The 14,400-nt window shown below is 37.1% G+C and overlaps 1 protein-coding gene and 26 non-coding genes across 29 annotated transcripts in view; 1 reads left to right on the top strand and 26 right to left on the bottom strand.

Annotated features, from left to right (window-relative positions):
• LOC145484395 (uncharacterized) overlaps nucleotides 1–14,400 on the top strand; it is a 71,882-nt gene that overhangs the window by 34,078 nt on the left and 23,404 nt on the right. For all 3 annotated transcript variants that reach the window (XM_081463013.1, XM_081463012.1, XM_081463011.1), the window contains one exon: nucleotides 12,173–12,295. In XM_081463013.1, the coding sequence (XP_081319139.1) occupies nucleotides 12,173–12,295 (123 nt within the window). The remainder of the gene's footprint in view (nucleotides 1–12,172; nucleotides 12,296–14,400) is intronic.
• Nucleotides 81–166, bottom strand: Trnay-gua (transfer RNA tyrosine (anticodon GUA)). Its single transcript is given in 2 exon segments — nucleotides 81–116; nucleotides 130–166. It is a non-coding gene; the product is annotated as a tRNA-Tyr (tRNA).
• Nucleotides 1,406–1,491, bottom strand: Trnay-gua (transfer RNA tyrosine (anticodon GUA)). The gene is given in 2 exon segments: nucleotides 1,406–1,441; nucleotides 1,455–1,491. It is a non-coding gene; the product is annotated as a tRNA-Tyr (tRNA).
• Trnay-gua (transfer RNA tyrosine (anticodon GUA)) lies at nucleotides 2,061–2,146 on the bottom strand. The gene is given in 2 exon segments: nucleotides 2,061–2,096; nucleotides 2,110–2,146. It is a non-coding gene; the product is annotated as a tRNA-Tyr (tRNA).
• Trnay-gua (transfer RNA tyrosine (anticodon GUA)) lies at nucleotides 2,430–2,515 on the bottom strand. Its single transcript is given in 2 exon segments — nucleotides 2,430–2,465; nucleotides 2,479–2,515. It is a non-coding gene; the product is annotated as a tRNA-Tyr (tRNA).
• On the bottom strand, nucleotides 2,781–2,866 carry Trnay-gua (transfer RNA tyrosine (anticodon GUA)). Its single transcript is given in 2 exon segments — nucleotides 2,781–2,816; nucleotides 2,830–2,866. It is a non-coding gene; the product is annotated as a tRNA-Tyr (tRNA).
• Trnay-gua (transfer RNA tyrosine (anticodon GUA)) lies at nucleotides 3,130–3,215 on the bottom strand. Its single transcript is given in 2 exon segments — nucleotides 3,130–3,165; nucleotides 3,179–3,215. It is a non-coding gene; the product is annotated as a tRNA-Tyr (tRNA).
• Trnay-gua (transfer RNA tyrosine (anticodon GUA)) lies at nucleotides 3,481–3,566 on the bottom strand. The gene is given in 2 exon segments: nucleotides 3,481–3,516; nucleotides 3,530–3,566. It is a non-coding gene; the product is annotated as a tRNA-Tyr (tRNA).
• Trnay-gua (transfer RNA tyrosine (anticodon GUA)) lies at nucleotides 3,832–3,917 on the bottom strand. Its single transcript is given in 2 exon segments — nucleotides 3,832–3,867; nucleotides 3,881–3,917. It is a non-coding gene; the product is annotated as a tRNA-Tyr (tRNA).
• Trnay-gua (transfer RNA tyrosine (anticodon GUA)) lies at nucleotides 4,181–4,266 on the bottom strand. The gene is given in 2 exon segments: nucleotides 4,181–4,216; nucleotides 4,230–4,266. It is a non-coding gene; the product is annotated as a tRNA-Tyr (tRNA).
• On the bottom strand, nucleotides 4,530–4,615 carry Trnay-gua (transfer RNA tyrosine (anticodon GUA)). The gene is given in 2 exon segments: nucleotides 4,530–4,565; nucleotides 4,579–4,615. It is a non-coding gene; the product is annotated as a tRNA-Tyr (tRNA).
• Nucleotides 4,879–4,964, bottom strand: Trnay-gua (transfer RNA tyrosine (anticodon GUA)). The gene is given in 2 exon segments: nucleotides 4,879–4,914; nucleotides 4,928–4,964. It is a non-coding gene; the product is annotated as a tRNA-Tyr (tRNA).
• Trnay-gua (transfer RNA tyrosine (anticodon GUA)) lies at nucleotides 5,230–5,315 on the bottom strand. Its single transcript is given in 2 exon segments — nucleotides 5,230–5,265; nucleotides 5,279–5,315. It is a non-coding gene; the product is annotated as a tRNA-Tyr (tRNA).
• Nucleotides 5,579–5,664, bottom strand: Trnay-gua (transfer RNA tyrosine (anticodon GUA)). The gene is given in 2 exon segments: nucleotides 5,579–5,614; nucleotides 5,628–5,664. It is a non-coding gene; the product is annotated as a tRNA-Tyr (tRNA).
• Trnay-gua (transfer RNA tyrosine (anticodon GUA)) lies at nucleotides 5,930–6,015 on the bottom strand. The gene is given in 2 exon segments: nucleotides 5,930–5,965; nucleotides 5,979–6,015. It is a non-coding gene; the product is annotated as a tRNA-Tyr (tRNA).
• On the bottom strand, nucleotides 6,279–6,364 carry Trnay-gua (transfer RNA tyrosine (anticodon GUA)). Its single transcript is given in 2 exon segments — nucleotides 6,279–6,314; nucleotides 6,328–6,364. It is a non-coding gene; the product is annotated as a tRNA-Tyr (tRNA).
• Trnay-gua (transfer RNA tyrosine (anticodon GUA)) lies at nucleotides 6,633–6,718 on the bottom strand. The gene is given in 2 exon segments: nucleotides 6,633–6,668; nucleotides 6,682–6,718. It is a non-coding gene; the product is annotated as a tRNA-Tyr (tRNA).
• Nucleotides 7,290–7,375, bottom strand: Trnay-gua (transfer RNA tyrosine (anticodon GUA)). Its single transcript is given in 2 exon segments — nucleotides 7,290–7,325; nucleotides 7,339–7,375. It is a non-coding gene; the product is annotated as a tRNA-Tyr (tRNA).
• Nucleotides 7,652–7,737, bottom strand: Trnay-gua (transfer RNA tyrosine (anticodon GUA)). The gene is given in 2 exon segments: nucleotides 7,652–7,687; nucleotides 7,701–7,737. It is a non-coding gene; the product is annotated as a tRNA-Tyr (tRNA).
• Trnay-gua (transfer RNA tyrosine (anticodon GUA)) lies at nucleotides 8,001–8,086 on the bottom strand. The gene is given in 2 exon segments: nucleotides 8,001–8,036; nucleotides 8,050–8,086. It is a non-coding gene; the product is annotated as a tRNA-Tyr (tRNA).
• Nucleotides 8,360–8,445, bottom strand: Trnay-gua (transfer RNA tyrosine (anticodon GUA)). The gene is given in 2 exon segments: nucleotides 8,360–8,395; nucleotides 8,409–8,445. It is a non-coding gene; the product is annotated as a tRNA-Tyr (tRNA).
• Nucleotides 8,714–8,799, bottom strand: Trnay-gua (transfer RNA tyrosine (anticodon GUA)). The gene is given in 2 exon segments: nucleotides 8,714–8,749; nucleotides 8,763–8,799. It is a non-coding gene; the product is annotated as a tRNA-Tyr (tRNA).
• On the bottom strand, nucleotides 9,062–9,147 carry Trnay-gua (transfer RNA tyrosine (anticodon GUA)). The gene is given in 2 exon segments: nucleotides 9,062–9,097; nucleotides 9,111–9,147. It is a non-coding gene; the product is annotated as a tRNA-Tyr (tRNA).
• Trnay-gua (transfer RNA tyrosine (anticodon GUA)) lies at nucleotides 9,417–9,502 on the bottom strand. The gene is given in 2 exon segments: nucleotides 9,417–9,452; nucleotides 9,466–9,502. It is a non-coding gene; the product is annotated as a tRNA-Tyr (tRNA).
• Trnay-gua (transfer RNA tyrosine (anticodon GUA)) lies at nucleotides 10,136–10,221 on the bottom strand. Its single transcript is given in 2 exon segments — nucleotides 10,136–10,171; nucleotides 10,185–10,221. It is a non-coding gene; the product is annotated as a tRNA-Tyr (tRNA).
• On the bottom strand, nucleotides 10,594–10,679 carry Trnay-gua (transfer RNA tyrosine (anticodon GUA)). Its single transcript is given in 2 exon segments — nucleotides 10,594–10,629; nucleotides 10,643–10,679. It is a non-coding gene; the product is annotated as a tRNA-Tyr (tRNA).
• On the bottom strand, nucleotides 11,386–11,471 carry Trnah-gug (transfer RNA histidin (anticodon GUG)). Its single transcript is given in 2 exon segments — nucleotides 11,386–11,421; nucleotides 11,435–11,471. It is a non-coding gene; the product is annotated as a tRNA-His (tRNA).

Genomic DNA, 14,400 nt, shown 5'->3' with positions numbered 1-14,400 from the left:
TATTCTTACTTCGCATAAAAATGTAAAACAATGAAATCAGCACATAGAGTAAATGAAATTGAAAAGCAATTGAAAAAATCTCCTTCGAGCCGGAGTCGAACCAGCGACCTTAGGATGTCAACTACGCTTCTACAGTCCTTCGCTCTACCAACCGAGCTATCGAAGGAACGCGTATGCACGGGGGCAAACATTATTTCACGCCGCGCCGATAAACTTGAAGAGGAATTTATTAGATTCGATGATAATCTTCCATTCGAAAGGTAACAAGAAGATGGGTTTGAAAGATTATCAAAGAACAAATGAAACTAGTTATGTATACACTAAAATCAAATGCTTGAAAAGTGTAACATTCGAGCTGTCGGTTACGTTAAGAAAGAAAAAGATTCCTTTAAATCAGCGAACTGAGGTTATCAATTAAACTTCTACACGCTCATCCTCTTTACCAACTGTGTCACTGCTGGGTTCCCTGTGAAGACACATTTAGGTTCGCGCATGCGTAGAGGTGGCCTCTTCGAACGGTGACCACGAGGCCACCGAGTTAAAACCTCAGTTATGTCAAGTTTTCCTGGGTTTTTAGGTCAGATTTAGTTCAAATTGTCAGTGTTTTTCTGAGAATTACGCCGTTGTAATATTGTGGCATCACTGTGAGTTGTTCTCATGGCCCATCGTGAATTAAACGTTCTGGTTAAAGTGAATTTGTCCATGGTTTGTCGCCGTTCGCAGCTACAAAGTGAGCTATCAAAAGAACACGTTGTAGGGAAGTAATTGTGTCAAGTGATATTACCAGCAAGTATATTTTCACCTACATTAACTTATGTAAGGACAGAACAGTTCCTGAGTTACCTTTTGCCTCTGTTTCAAAACAGGTCTTCCTGCAAAACCTTTCATATGAAAATGAACCTGGAGGCAGAACATTAAGGAAGTTAAAAAATTGATGCCAGTTTTTCATGCGTCTGTCCTGTTATTGATCATGAATCCTCATAACATTGTCAAAATAGCTGTGGAACCACGAGGCGACAGCAAAGAACCAATGGAAACTTGAAGTAAATACACGTAGCTGACGCAAAGCGCGGGGAAATGTAGTCACATTTGGAATAAGTCACAATTGGCGCGGTTTAACTTCTGGCCCGGGTTGTTTGAAAGGTAGATAACGATATCCACCGGATAAATCACTACCCAGCGGATAGCGCGGTTTGTTTTGTTAAGATTTATCCACTGGATAGCAATTTATCCGGTGGATAACGTTATCCATGGCTAGCGTTCCAAAAACGAGCACCTGATTGAATGAATGTGGTACAAGTTTCTCAAAGCAAATTGTGTGGCGTAGTAATGCAAAACCAAATACTTTTCAAACAAAGTGAAAGTTAAAAAAACAAAAAAAGAAAAAAAGAAACAAAAAAAACCTTCCTTCGAGCCGGATTCGAACCAGCGACCTAAGGATGCCAAGTCATCTTCTACAGTCCTCCGCTCTACCAATTGAGCTATCGAAGGAACGACTGTCCAGGAGAGATTTCTAAGTCAGTGTAGCCATTTCGTCCTCTCCCTTTCTCCATATTATTTTTTAAGTATTTTGGGGTTGAAAGAAAAGTACAATTTGAAAAACAAAACCAAAAAAACGTTAATTTACAACCTCTTCAGCCGGATTGCATCATCAGCCACAAGTTAAGCTGAAATATTTTTTGCATAGTATAGAAGAAAATAAACCAATAAAAACCGCAGATAGAGTAAATAAAATTCAAAACAATAAAAATAAGCACAATTTCTAATTCAGTGTAGAGATTTCGTCCTCTCCTTTTCTCCATATTATTTTTAAGTATTTTGGGGTTGAAAAAAAAGTACAATTTGAAAAAAAGCGCAAAAAAAAAAAAAAAACGAAAACAAAAAACAAACAAACAAACAAATGAACAAAACAAAAATCCCTCCTGAATTTAAAACCTGTTCAGCCGGATTGCATCATCAGACACAAAGTAAGCTGAAATATTTTTTGCATAGTATAGAAGAAAATAAAACAATAAAAACCGCAGATAGAGTAAATAAAATTGAGAAGAATAAAAATAATCTCCTTCGAGCCGGATTCGAACCAGCGACCTAAGGATATCAATTCACCTTCTACAGTCCTCCGCTCTACCAACTGAGCTATCGAAGGAACGGCTGTCCAGGAGAGTCTTCTAAGTCAGTGCAGGCCATTCGTCCTCTCCCTTTCTCCGTATTATTTTTAAGTGTTTTGGGGTTGAAAAACAAGTACAATTTAAAACAACAACAACAGCAACAACAACAACAACAACAACAACCTGAATTTACAACCTCTTCGGCCGGATTCCATCATCAGCCACAAGTTAAGCTGAAATATTTTTTGCGTAGTACAGAAGAAAATAAAACAGTAAAATCAGCAGATAGAGTAAATAAAATTCGACACAGTAAAAATAATCTCCTTCGAGCCGGATTCGAACCAGCGACCTAAGGATATATATTCACCTTCTACAGTCCTCCGCTCTACCAACTGAGCTATCGAAGGAACGGCTGTCCAGGAGAGATTTCTAAGTCACTTTAAACATTTCGTCGTCTCCCTTTCTCCATATTATTTTTAAGTATTTTGGGGTTGGAAAACAAGTACAGTGTGAAAAACAAAACCAAAAAAAAACCTGAATTTACAACCACTTCAGCCGGATTGCATCATCAGCCACAAGTTAAGCTGAAATATTTTTTACATAGTATAGAAGAAGACAAAACAGTAAAAACAGCAGATACAGTAAATAAAATTTAAAAGAATAAAAATAATCTCCTTCGAGCCGGATTCGAACCAGCGACCTAAGGATATCGATTCACCTTCTACAGTCCTCCGCTCTACCAACTGAGCTATCGAAGGAACGGCTGTCCAGGAGAGATTTCTAAGTCAGTTGAAACATTTCGTCGTCTCCCTTTCTCCGTATTATTTTTAAGTATTTTGGGGTTGAAAAAAGGTACAGTTTGAAAAACAAAACAAAAAAAAACCTGAATTTACAACCTCTTCAGCCGGATTGCATCATCAGCTACAAGTTAAGCTGAAATATTTTTTACATAGTATAGAAGAAGACAAAACAGTAAAAACAGCAGATACAGTAAATAAAATTCAAAAGAATAAAAATAATCTCCTTCGAGCCGGATTCGAACCAGCGACCTAAGGATATCGATTCACCTTCTACAGTCCTCCGCTCTACCAACTGAGCTATCGAAGGAACGGCTGTCCAGGAGAGGTTTCTAAGTCACTTTAAACATTTCGTCGTCTCCCTTTCTCCATATTATTTTTAAGTATTTTGGGGTTGGAAAACAAGTACAGTGTGAAAAACAAAACCAAAAAAAAACCTGAATTTACAACCTCTTCAGCCGGATTGCATCATCAGCCACAAGTTAAGCTGAAATATTTTTTACATAGTATAGAAGAAGACAAAACAGTAAAAACAGCAGATACAGTAAATAAAATTTAAAAGAATAAAAATAATCTCCTTCGAGCCGGATTCGAACCAGCGACCTAAGGATATCGATTCACCTTCTACAGTCCTCCGCTCTACCAACTGAGCTATCGAAGGAACGGCTGTCCAGGAGAGGTTTCTAAGTCACTTTAAACATTTCGTCGTCTCCCTTTCTCCATATTATTTTTAAGTATTTTGGGGTTGGAAAACAAGTACAGTGTGAAAAACAAAACCAAAAAAAAACCTGAATTTACAACCACTTCAGCCGGATTGCATCATCAGCCACAAGTTAAGCTGAAATATTTTTTACATAGTATAGAAGAAGACAAAACAGTAAAAACAGCAGATACAGTAAATAAAATTTAAAAGAATAAAAATAATCTCCTTCGAGCCGGATTCGAACCAGCGACCTAAGGATATCGATTCACCTTCTACAGTCCTCCGCTCTACCAACTGAGCTATCGAAGGAACGGCTGTCCAGGAGAGATTTCTAAGTCAGTTGAAACATTTCGTCGTCTCCCTTTCTCCGTATTATTTTTAAGTATTTTGGGGTTGAAAAAAGGTACAGTTTGAAAAACAAAACAAAAACAAACCTGAATTTACAACCTCTTCAGCCGGATTGCATCATCAGCTACAAGTTAAGCTGAAATATTTTTTACATAGTATAGAAGAAGACAAAACAGTAAAAACAGCAGATACAGTAAATAAAATTTAAAAGAATAAAAATAATCTCCTTCGAGCCGGATTCGAACCAGCGACCTAAGGATATCGATTCACCTTCTACAGTCCTCCGCTCTACCAACTGAGCTATCGAAGGAACGGCTGTCCAGGAGAGATTTCTAAGTCAGTTGAAACATTTCGTCGTCTCCCTTTCTCCGTATTATTTTAAAGTATTTTGGGGTTGAAAAAAGGTACAGTTTGAAAAACAAACCAAAAAAAAACCTGAATTTACAACCTCTTCAGCCGGATTGCATCATCAGCTACAAGTTAAGCTGAAATATTTTTTACATAGTATAGAAGAAGACAAAACAGTAAAAACAGCAGATACAGTAAATAAAATTTAAAAGAATAAAAATAATCTCCTTCGAGCCGGATTCGAACCAGCGACCTAAGGATATCGATTCACCTTCTACAGTCCTCCGCTCTACCAACTGAGCTATGGAAGGAACGGCTGTCCAGGAGAGATTTCTAAGTCAGTTGAAACATTTCGTCGTCTCCCTTTCTCCGTATTATTTTAAAGTATTTTGGGGTTGAAAAAAGGTACAGTTTGAAAAACAAACCAAAAAAAAACCTGAATTTACAACCTCTTCAGCCGGATTGCATCATCAGCTACAAGTTAAGCTGAAATATTTTTTACATAGTATAGAAGAAGACAAAACAGTAAAAACAGCAGATACAGTAAATAAAATTCAAAAGAATAAAAATAATCTCCTTCGAGCCGGATTCGAACCAGCGACCTAAGGATATCGATTCACCTTCTACAGTCCTCCGCTCTACCAACTGAGCTATCGAAGGAACGGCTGTCCAGGAAAGGTTTCTAAGTCACTTTAAACATTTCGTCGTCTCCCTTTCTCCATATTATTTTTAAGTATTTTGGGGTTGGAAAACAAGTACAGTGTGAAAAACAAAACCAAAAAAAAACCTGAATTTACAACCTCTTCAGCCGGATTGCATCATCAGCCACAAGTTAAGCTGAAATATTTTTTACATAGTATAGAAGAAGACAAAACAGTAAAAACAGCAGATACAGTAAATAAAATTCAAAAGAATAAAAATAATCTCCTTCGAGCCGGATTCGAACCAGCGACCTAAGGATATCGATTCACCTTCTACAGTCCTCCGCTCTACCAACTGAGCTATCGAAGGAACGGCTGTCCAGGAGAGATTTCTGAGTCAGTTGAAACATTTCGTCGTCTCCCTTTCTCCGTATCATTTTTAAGTATTTTGGGGTTGAAAAAAGGTACAGTTTGAAAAACAAAACAAAAAAAAACCTGAATTTACAACCTCTTCAGCCGGATTGCATCATCAGCTACAAGTTAAGCTGAAATATTTTTTACATAGTATAGAAGAAGACAAAACAGTAAAAACAGCAGATACAGTAAATAAAATTCAAAAGAATAAAAATAATCTCCTTCGAGCCGGATTCGAACCAGCGACCTAAGGATATCGATTCACCTTCTACAGTCCTCCGCTCTACCAACTGAGCTATCGAAGGAACGGCTGTCCAGGAAAGGTTTCTAAGTCAGTTGAAACATTTCGTCGTCTCCCTTTCTCCATATTATTTTTAAGTATTTTGGGGTTGGAAAACAAGTACAGTGTGAAAAACAAAACCAAAAAAAAACCTGAATTTACAACCACTTCAGCCGGATTGCATCATCAGCCACAAGTTAAGCTGAAATATTTTTTACATAGTATAGAAGAAGACAAAACAGTAAAAACAGCAGATACAGTAAATAAAATTTAAAAGAATAAAAATAATCTCCTTCGAGCCAGATTCGAACCAGCGACCTAAGGATATCGATTCACCTTCTACAGTCCTCCGCTCTACCAACTGGGCTATCGAAGGAACGGCTGTCCAGGAGAGATTTCTAAGTCAGTTGAAACATTTCGTCGTCTCCCTTTCTCCGTATTATTTTAAAGTATTTTGGGGTTGAAAAAAGGTACAGTTTGAAAAACAAAACAAAAAAAAACCTGAATTTACAACCTCTTCAGCCGGATTGCATCATCAGCCACAAGTTAAGCTGAAATATTTTTTACATAGTATAGAAGAAGACAAAACAGTAAAAACAGCAGATAGAGTAAATAAAATTCAAAAGAATAAAAATAATCTCCTTCGAGCCGGATTCGAACCAGCGACCTAAGGATATCAATTCACCTTCTACAGTCCTCCGCTCTACCAACTGAGCTATCGAAGGAACGGCTGTCTAGGAGAGATTTCTAAGTCAGTTGAAACATTTCGTCGTCTCCCTTTCTCCGTATTATTTTTAAGTATTTTGGGGTTGAAAAAAAGTACAGTTTGAAAAACAAAACAAAAAAAAAACCTGAATTTACAACCTCCTCAGCCGGATTGCATCATCAGCCACAAGTTAAGCTGAAATATTTTTTGCATAGTATAGAAGGAAGTAAAACAATAAAGGCAGCAGATAGTGTAAATAAACCTCAAAACAAAAAAAATAATATATCTCCTTCGAGCCGGATTCGAACCAGCGACCTAAGGATATCAATTCACCTTCTACAGTCCTCTGCTCTACCAACTGAGCTATCGAAGGAACGGATGTCCAGGAGTGATTTTAAAGTAAGTGTAGACATTTCGTCGTCTCGTTTTCTCCATATTATTTTTAATTATTTTGGGGTTGAAAAACAAGTACAATTTCAAAAAAAAAAAACAACCTGAATTTACAACCTCTTCAGCCGGATTGCATCATCAGCCACAAGTTAAGCCGAAATATTTTTTGCATAGTATAGAAGAAAATAAACTAATAAAAACCGCAGATAGAGTAAATGAAATTCAAAACAATAAAAATAAGTACAATTTCTAACTCAGTGTAAAGATTTCGTCCTCTCCCTTTCTCCATACTATTTTTAAGTATTTTGGGTTGACAAAAAAAGTACAATTTGAAAAAAAGCACAAAAAAACAAAATAAACAAAAAAAACAAAAAAACGAAAACAAAAACCAAACAAACAAACAAATAAACAAACAAAAAACCCCTCCTGAATTTACAACCTGTTCAGCCGGATTGCATCGTCAGACACAAAGTAAGCTGAAATATTTTTTGCATAGTATACAACAATAAAAACCGCAGCTAGAGTAAATAAAATTGAGAAGAATAAAAATAATCTCCTTCGAGCCGGATTCGAACCAGCGACCTAAGGATATCAATTTATCTTCTACAGTCCTCCGCTCCACCAACTGAGCTATCGAAGGAACGGCTGTCCAGGAGAGATTTCTAAGTCAGTGCAGGCCATTCGTCCTCTCCCTTTCTCCATATTATTTTTAAGTATTTTGGGGTTGAAAAACAAGTACAATTTAAAACAACAACAACAACAACAACAACAACAACAACCTGAATTTACAACCTCTTCGGTCGGATTGCATCATCAGCCACAAGTTAAGCTGAAATATTTTTTACATAGTATAGAAGAAAATAAAACAGTAAAACAACAGATAGAGTAAATATAATTCGACACAATAAAAATAATCTCCTTCGAGCCGGATTCGAACCAGCGACCTAAGGATATCAATTCACCTTCTACAGTCCTCCGCTCTACCAACTGAGCTATCGAAGGAACGGCTGTCCAGGAGAGGTTTCTAAGTCACTTTAAACATTTCGTCGTCTCCCTTTCTCCATATTATTTTTAAGTATTTTGGGTTGAAAAACAAGTACAGTGTGAAAAACAAAACCAACAAAAACCTGAATTAACAACCACTTCAGCCGGATTGCATCATCAGCCACAAGTTAAGCTGAAATATTTTTTACATAGTATAGAAGAAAACAAAACTGTAAAAACAGCAGATACAGTAAATAAAATTCAAAAGAATAAAAATAATTTCCTTCGAGCCGGATTCGAACCAGCGACCTAAGGATATCGATACACCTTCTACAGTCCTCCGCTCTACCAACTGAGCTATCGAAGGAACGGCTGTCCAGGAGAGATTTCTGAGTCAGTTGAAACATTTCGTCGTCTCCCTTTCTCCGTATTATTTTTAAGTATTTTGGGGTTCTAAACAAGAACAGTGTGAAAAACAAAACAAAACAAAACAACACAAAAACCTGAATTTACAACCTCTTCAGCCGGATTGCATCATCAGCCACAAGTTAAGCTGAAATATTTTTTGCGTAGTATAGAAGAAACTAAAATAATAAAAACTGTATATAGAGTAAATGAACTTCAAAACAATAAAATAATCTCCTTCGAGCCGGATTCGAACCAGCGACCTAAGGATATCAATTCACCTTCTACAGTCCTCCGCTCTACCAACTGAGCTATCGAAGGAACGGCTGTCTAGGAGAGATTTCTAAGTCAGTTGAAACATTTCGTCGTCTCCCTTTCTCCGTATTATTTTTAAGTATTTTGGGGTTCTAAACAAGAACAGTTTGAAAAACAAAACAAAACAACACAAAAACCTGAATTTACAACCTCTTCAGCCGGATTGCATCATCAGCCACAAGTTAAGCTGAAATATTTTTTGCGTAGTATAGAAGAAACTAAAATAATAAAAACTGTATATAGAGTAAATGAACTTCAAAACAATGAAATAATCTCCTTCGAGCCGGATTCGAACCAGCGACCTAAGGATATCAATTCACCTTCTACAGTCCTCCGCTCTACCAACTGAGCTATCGAAGGAACGGCTGTCCAGGAGAGGTTTCTAAGTCACTTTAAACATTTCGTCGTCTCCCTTTCTCCATATTGTTTTTAAGTATTTGGGGTCGAAAAACAAGTACAATTTGAAAAACAAAACAAAAACAACCTGAATTTACAACGTCTTCAGCCGTTTTGCATCATTAACCACAAGTTAAGCTGAAATATTTTTTGCATAGTATAGAAGAAAATAAAAGAATAAAAACGGCAGATAGAGTAAATAAAATTCGTAACAATAAAAATAATCTCATTCGAGCCGGATTCGAACCAGCGACCTAAGGATATCAATTCACCTTCTACAGTCCTCCGGTCTACCAACTGAGCTATCGAAGGAACGGCAGTCCAGTACAGATTTCTATGTCATTTTACACATTTCGTCGTCTCCCTTTCTCCATGTTGTTTTTAAGTATTTTGGGGTTGAAAAAAAAAAGTGCAATGTGAAAAACAAAACAAAAACAATCTGAATTTACAACCTCTTCAGCCGGATTGCATCATCAGCCACAAGTTAAGCTGAAATATTTTTTCATGGCATAGTATAGAAGAAAATAAAACAATAAAAACAGCAGATAGAGTAAATAAAATTCGACACAATAAAAATACTCTCCTTCGAGCCGGATTCGAACCAGCGACCTAAGGATATCAATTCACCTTCTACAGTCCTCCGCTCTACCAACTGAGCTATCGAAGGAAAGGCTGTCCAGGAGAGATTTCTAAGTCTGTGTAGGCATTTCGTCGTCTCCCTTTGTCCATATTATTTTTAAGTATTTTGGGGTTGAAAAATAAAGTACAATTTGAAAAACAAAACAAAAACAACCTGAATTTACAACCTCTTCAGCCGGATTGCATCATAAGCCACAAGTTAAGCTGAAATATTTTTTTCATGGCATAGTATAGAAGAAAATAAAAGAATAAAAACAGCAGATAGAGCAAATAAAATTCAAAACAATAAAAATAATCTCATTCGAACCGGATTCGAACCAGCGAGCGACCTAAGGATATCAATTCACCTTCTACAGTCCTCCGCTCTACTAACTGAGCTATCGAAGGAAAGGCTGTCCAGGAGAGGTTTCTAAGTCAGTGTAGACATTTCGTCGTCTCCCTTTCTCCATGTTATTTTAAAGTATTTTAGGGATGAGAAAAAAAGAACAGTTGGAAAACAAAACGAAAAAAAAAAAAAAAAAACCCGGAATTTACAACCTCTTCAGCCGGATTCCATGATCAGCCACAAGTTAAGTTGAAATAATTTTGCATAGTATAGAAGAAAACAAGACAATAAAAACAGCAGTTAGAGTAAATAAAATTCAAAACAATACAAATAATCCCCTTCGAGCCGGATTCGAACCAGCGACCTAAGGATATCAAGTACACTTCTACAGTCCTCCGCTCTACCAACTGAGCTATCGAAGGAATACGTTGTAGAGAAGTATTAAATTGTGTCAAGTGAAATTAAGAGCAAAGGTATTTTCTCTTCCATTAACTTATTTTAAATCCGAGCCACAGTTATACGATTGGCGTAGCCCAGTTGGATTATCCACCGTTGGTTTTGCTAGAATCATCACCCGAAGATCGTCTGATTGTTATTATCATTATTTCGACCTAAGCAGATAACATTGATGTGGAATGAACTTGACTCAATGATAGTTTTCCTTTGGAAAGGAAACAAGAAGACGAGTTTTAAGGAATATATAAATATATAAATGAAAATAGTTATCTATACAAAAAATAATATAAAAAAAGCTTGGAAAGTGTAGCATGCGAGGTGTTGATTAAGAAAAAGATTCCTTCGAGCCGGATTCGAACCAGCGACCTAAGGATATCAACTACGCTTCTACAGTCCTCCACTCTACCAACTGAGCTATCGAAGGAACGAGTGAGCAATTCTGATATCAAAGGTTAGACATCATTTCATGCTAAACCGATAAAAAGGGTTCGTACGGTCCTTGAAAACCTGGAAAGCCTCAGAATTTTATTCCGGCATTTTCCAGGACTGAAAAATCCTGGAAAAAGGCTACTGGTCTTGGAAAATTCTGGAAAACTGTTAAACTCAAGTAATGAAGTTTTCTTTAAGAGCGGTTGGACGGAAATCTTCAACCACTGAAGAAGAATTAACCCCTTTACTCTCAGTAGTGACCAATAAGTAATTTCTCACAATATGCAATTGTCAAGCTGATAGGTGATAAGAATAAAGAAATTCATCAACTAGGAGACATTGTTGATTTAACACCACATTCTTCAGTAGAATTAACTGTATAGGAAAAGTATGGCAGACAGTGAGGGGAATTAATATTGAGATCTCAGGAGTAAAAGAGTCGATGTGAATTTTAGAGTCCTGGAAAAACCAATATGAGTCCTGGAAAAGTCCTTGAAATTTTGTTCTTAAAAAAAAGTATGAACCTTGGATAAAACTGAAGTGGACTTTACAGATTCAAGGATAGCTTTCATTTCGAACGGTAGCAAGAAGTTGGTTTCAATGAGTGTTAAAGAGTCAATGAAGACAGTTACGTGTACAAAAATAAAATACTTTAAATGTGTAGCATGTGAGCTGTCGGTTATGTTAAGAAAGAAAAAGATCCCTTCGAGCCGGATTCGAACGAGCGACCTAAGGATGTCAACTACGCTTCCACAGTCCTCCGCTCTACCAACTGAGCTATCGAAGGAACGCGTATTGACACGATAAAGACTGAATTAAAATGTCATTAGCTAAAGAACATTTTTACGGCGGCCATATTTGTGTTCCCAAACATTGAGGAATTTTTGCAGAAGAAAACGACTCAATTTCATCATGTACATACATATATACGTCTATACATATTTTTCAAACATAAATATCTCTGAAACTAATGCAGATATGTCCAAACGGTAAACGGCGTTTTCATTCTTTCATGGAATTCTATACGATACACCTAAAAAAAAATCAAGGGGTAAAAATTTGATCATAGTACCACTTAATGTGTTTTATTATATGGTTAGCTCCGTGAGCGGGTAAGATGAATCAAATCCTGCGCTGTGATTGGCTACCCGAGCGGGCAAGATGGAGCTATCTTGCCCGCTCGGGACTACCCGCCGTTTGCCGCAAGAAATATTTCCGCGAAAGCCATATAATAAATCCTCTATTGACTAAGCTTGTTTGGTCAAGATGGCTGGATATTGGCCTCATTCTTTTTTTGTTGTTGTTGTTTTTGTTGCGAGTTTATATGAACATCGACTCCGTCTCGGTCTATAAACACGTAAAAAATAGAACTTGGCCAATATCCAGCCATCGTGACCTCACACTTGGTCAATTGCAATAACCCATACATATTTACGTTTATTTATTTATTTATTTTTTTTATTGTTTCTTTTTTTTCCTGTGAAACAGACATCGATGAATGTCAGACGGATGATCATAGTTGTCACTCGAACGCGGACTGCCTCAATTCTATTGGCTCCTACACTTGTCAGTGTAAACCAGGATTCAACGGAAGTGGCCTCAGCTGTGAATGTAAGTAAATAAGAAATGGAGAAGCTAACAGACGCAGAACCTGTGTCTCCACAGGTTCGTAAACGTCTACCAGCAAAACGAATTTGGAACGTTCTTCAATGTGTGCTCCTCTACCGTTAAAAATATTTAACGTTTTCGGTTAGCTTGGTTCACCAACGTTTCCAAACCGCATCGCATCAACCTCACAGTTGAAATGGTCTCAAAATTGACATCGGAATTATCAACCACATCATAAAAATACAAGCACAAGCGGAAAAGCTCCGTTTTCGTGACGTATTAGTGTGGACGGTAGGCCTAACGGCAGAAATATAGCTGCGGTTTCAAATTCCTCCGGCGTAGTGTGAACGCTACCTTAAGCTTGTCAGGTAACAATAATGGCCAGGCAGACATCATCTAGAATAGACTCCCTGCACGTGAGAATCACAGACAGAGACCACAAGAGACCCAGTTTTCTACCGGGGCACTGGAAGTCGGCGGTGGCCTGGTGTCATTTCTAGTTGCTACACATTTCCATTTTTTTTTAGCTTAAACTAATGTACACTTTTTTATATATAAGAATACATTTTATAAGAATATCGAGGTTAAAAATTACCGAAATCTTAAGAATAATTTACGAATAATACCGAGGCTGCAATGTTGTAAAGAATATAATTTTTTGGTGTGTTGAAATTCTGTAAATACATTGCAATTATATGTTTCCAACTGAGCCATAAAAAACTGGCCAAAAAACAACAAAAACGCCATTAACCCTTTGTTCGATGCTAGTAACTTTTCTGTTATGTCTCATATCAGGCTTTATTGCCTGCAGTCTGGCTACAAAATTACTTCAACGGCTTCAACGGCGCCAAAGTGGCACCGAAACATTATACGTTAAGAATATTCACAAGAATATTTTCAGCCCAAAACCGGCAGAAAAATAAGAATAAGCAGCCTCGGACGGAAAAACAATATCCTTGATAAAAAATAGTGTAGTTCATTTCTCAGTTGTTTCTCTTCGAATTCGCCTTGCGAGAAATACGATTTCTGTTACATTCTAATATCTTGGTATTAGAAGCAAAAGATGAGGTCAATGAGCGGTGAGGGGGGTGAGAATCATTTTTGAGATAACCCTCACCAAGTCCGGACCTCTGTTTCCACTGTGGACCGCTTTAGCTATATATAATGATCGGAACTACCGATGTGCTCCATATGGTGCTGTCTAAGAGCTGCTTGATCATACGCATGCGCACATGCACATTGTGATTGACATGACTAAAGGTAGGGGTATCTTTCGTATCAAAAAATCAAGGTATAACACACATAGCCTTTATCTCAGCCGGCGTTCCAAAAGTACGACGAGAAAAATTTTCTTAACTTCTTGTATATTGTTTTCAATTTTAAATTGAGTAGTCGCCACAATGCCTTATTTTGTTGTCTATTTCCGTGTTTCATTTTATAGTCAAACATGGTATCATGAATTCACATATATTAACGGACGGAAACGTTATTCATTAAGATTTTTGACTCTGTCTCCATTGAACAAAAATTACTTGCATCGTTCTGTCGGTTAACAGCGTTGAAAATACCACGAAATAAACAATGTTAATGGGGAAAATAGAACTCCAAATCAGCGACTCAAAAAAGTTAAAATAAAATTACGTGGTTTCCCAGTTTTAGACATTGCTTGCGATATTTGCATATTTTCGTTTCCTTGAACAAACATCTGCTCCTTTGGTATGTACGCATAGGGAAAAGAGTTTTTTGAAGTTGTAAAATATCTTCTCTATCTTCTTCGAAGTAAAACTGATATGTAAATTGTTTTACGTATGCTAGGAGGGTGATAAGAACTGTGATGTTTTTGTTCTGGGAACATTGAAACGCGACGCCATAATGAAAATGAAAGTGGGGGGTTTCCCCAAACTGTAAAAGTGGATATACTATTTGCATATTTTCGTTTCCTGCAACAAACATCCGCGTCGCGCCATTTCCTTCAAGTTTGCTTCATTCACTAACTTTGTTAATTTATTACACAAATTAAGCGAACCAAAACTGACGGATTTTTGGAGAAACAGTTTTCTCATAGAGGCTCTATTGTCTGGAAAAGTCTTGATAGAGCATCACGTAAA

The sequence above is a fragment of the Orbicella franksi genome, chromosome 4 (assembly GCF_964199315.1).
Source record: "Orbicella franksi chromosome 4, jaOrbFran1.1, whole genome shotgun sequence".
Lineage (NCBI taxonomy): Eukaryota > Metazoa > Cnidaria > Anthozoa > Scleractinia > Merulinidae > Orbicella > Orbicella franksi.
This window is presented reverse-complemented; position numbering and strand designations above follow the sequence as displayed.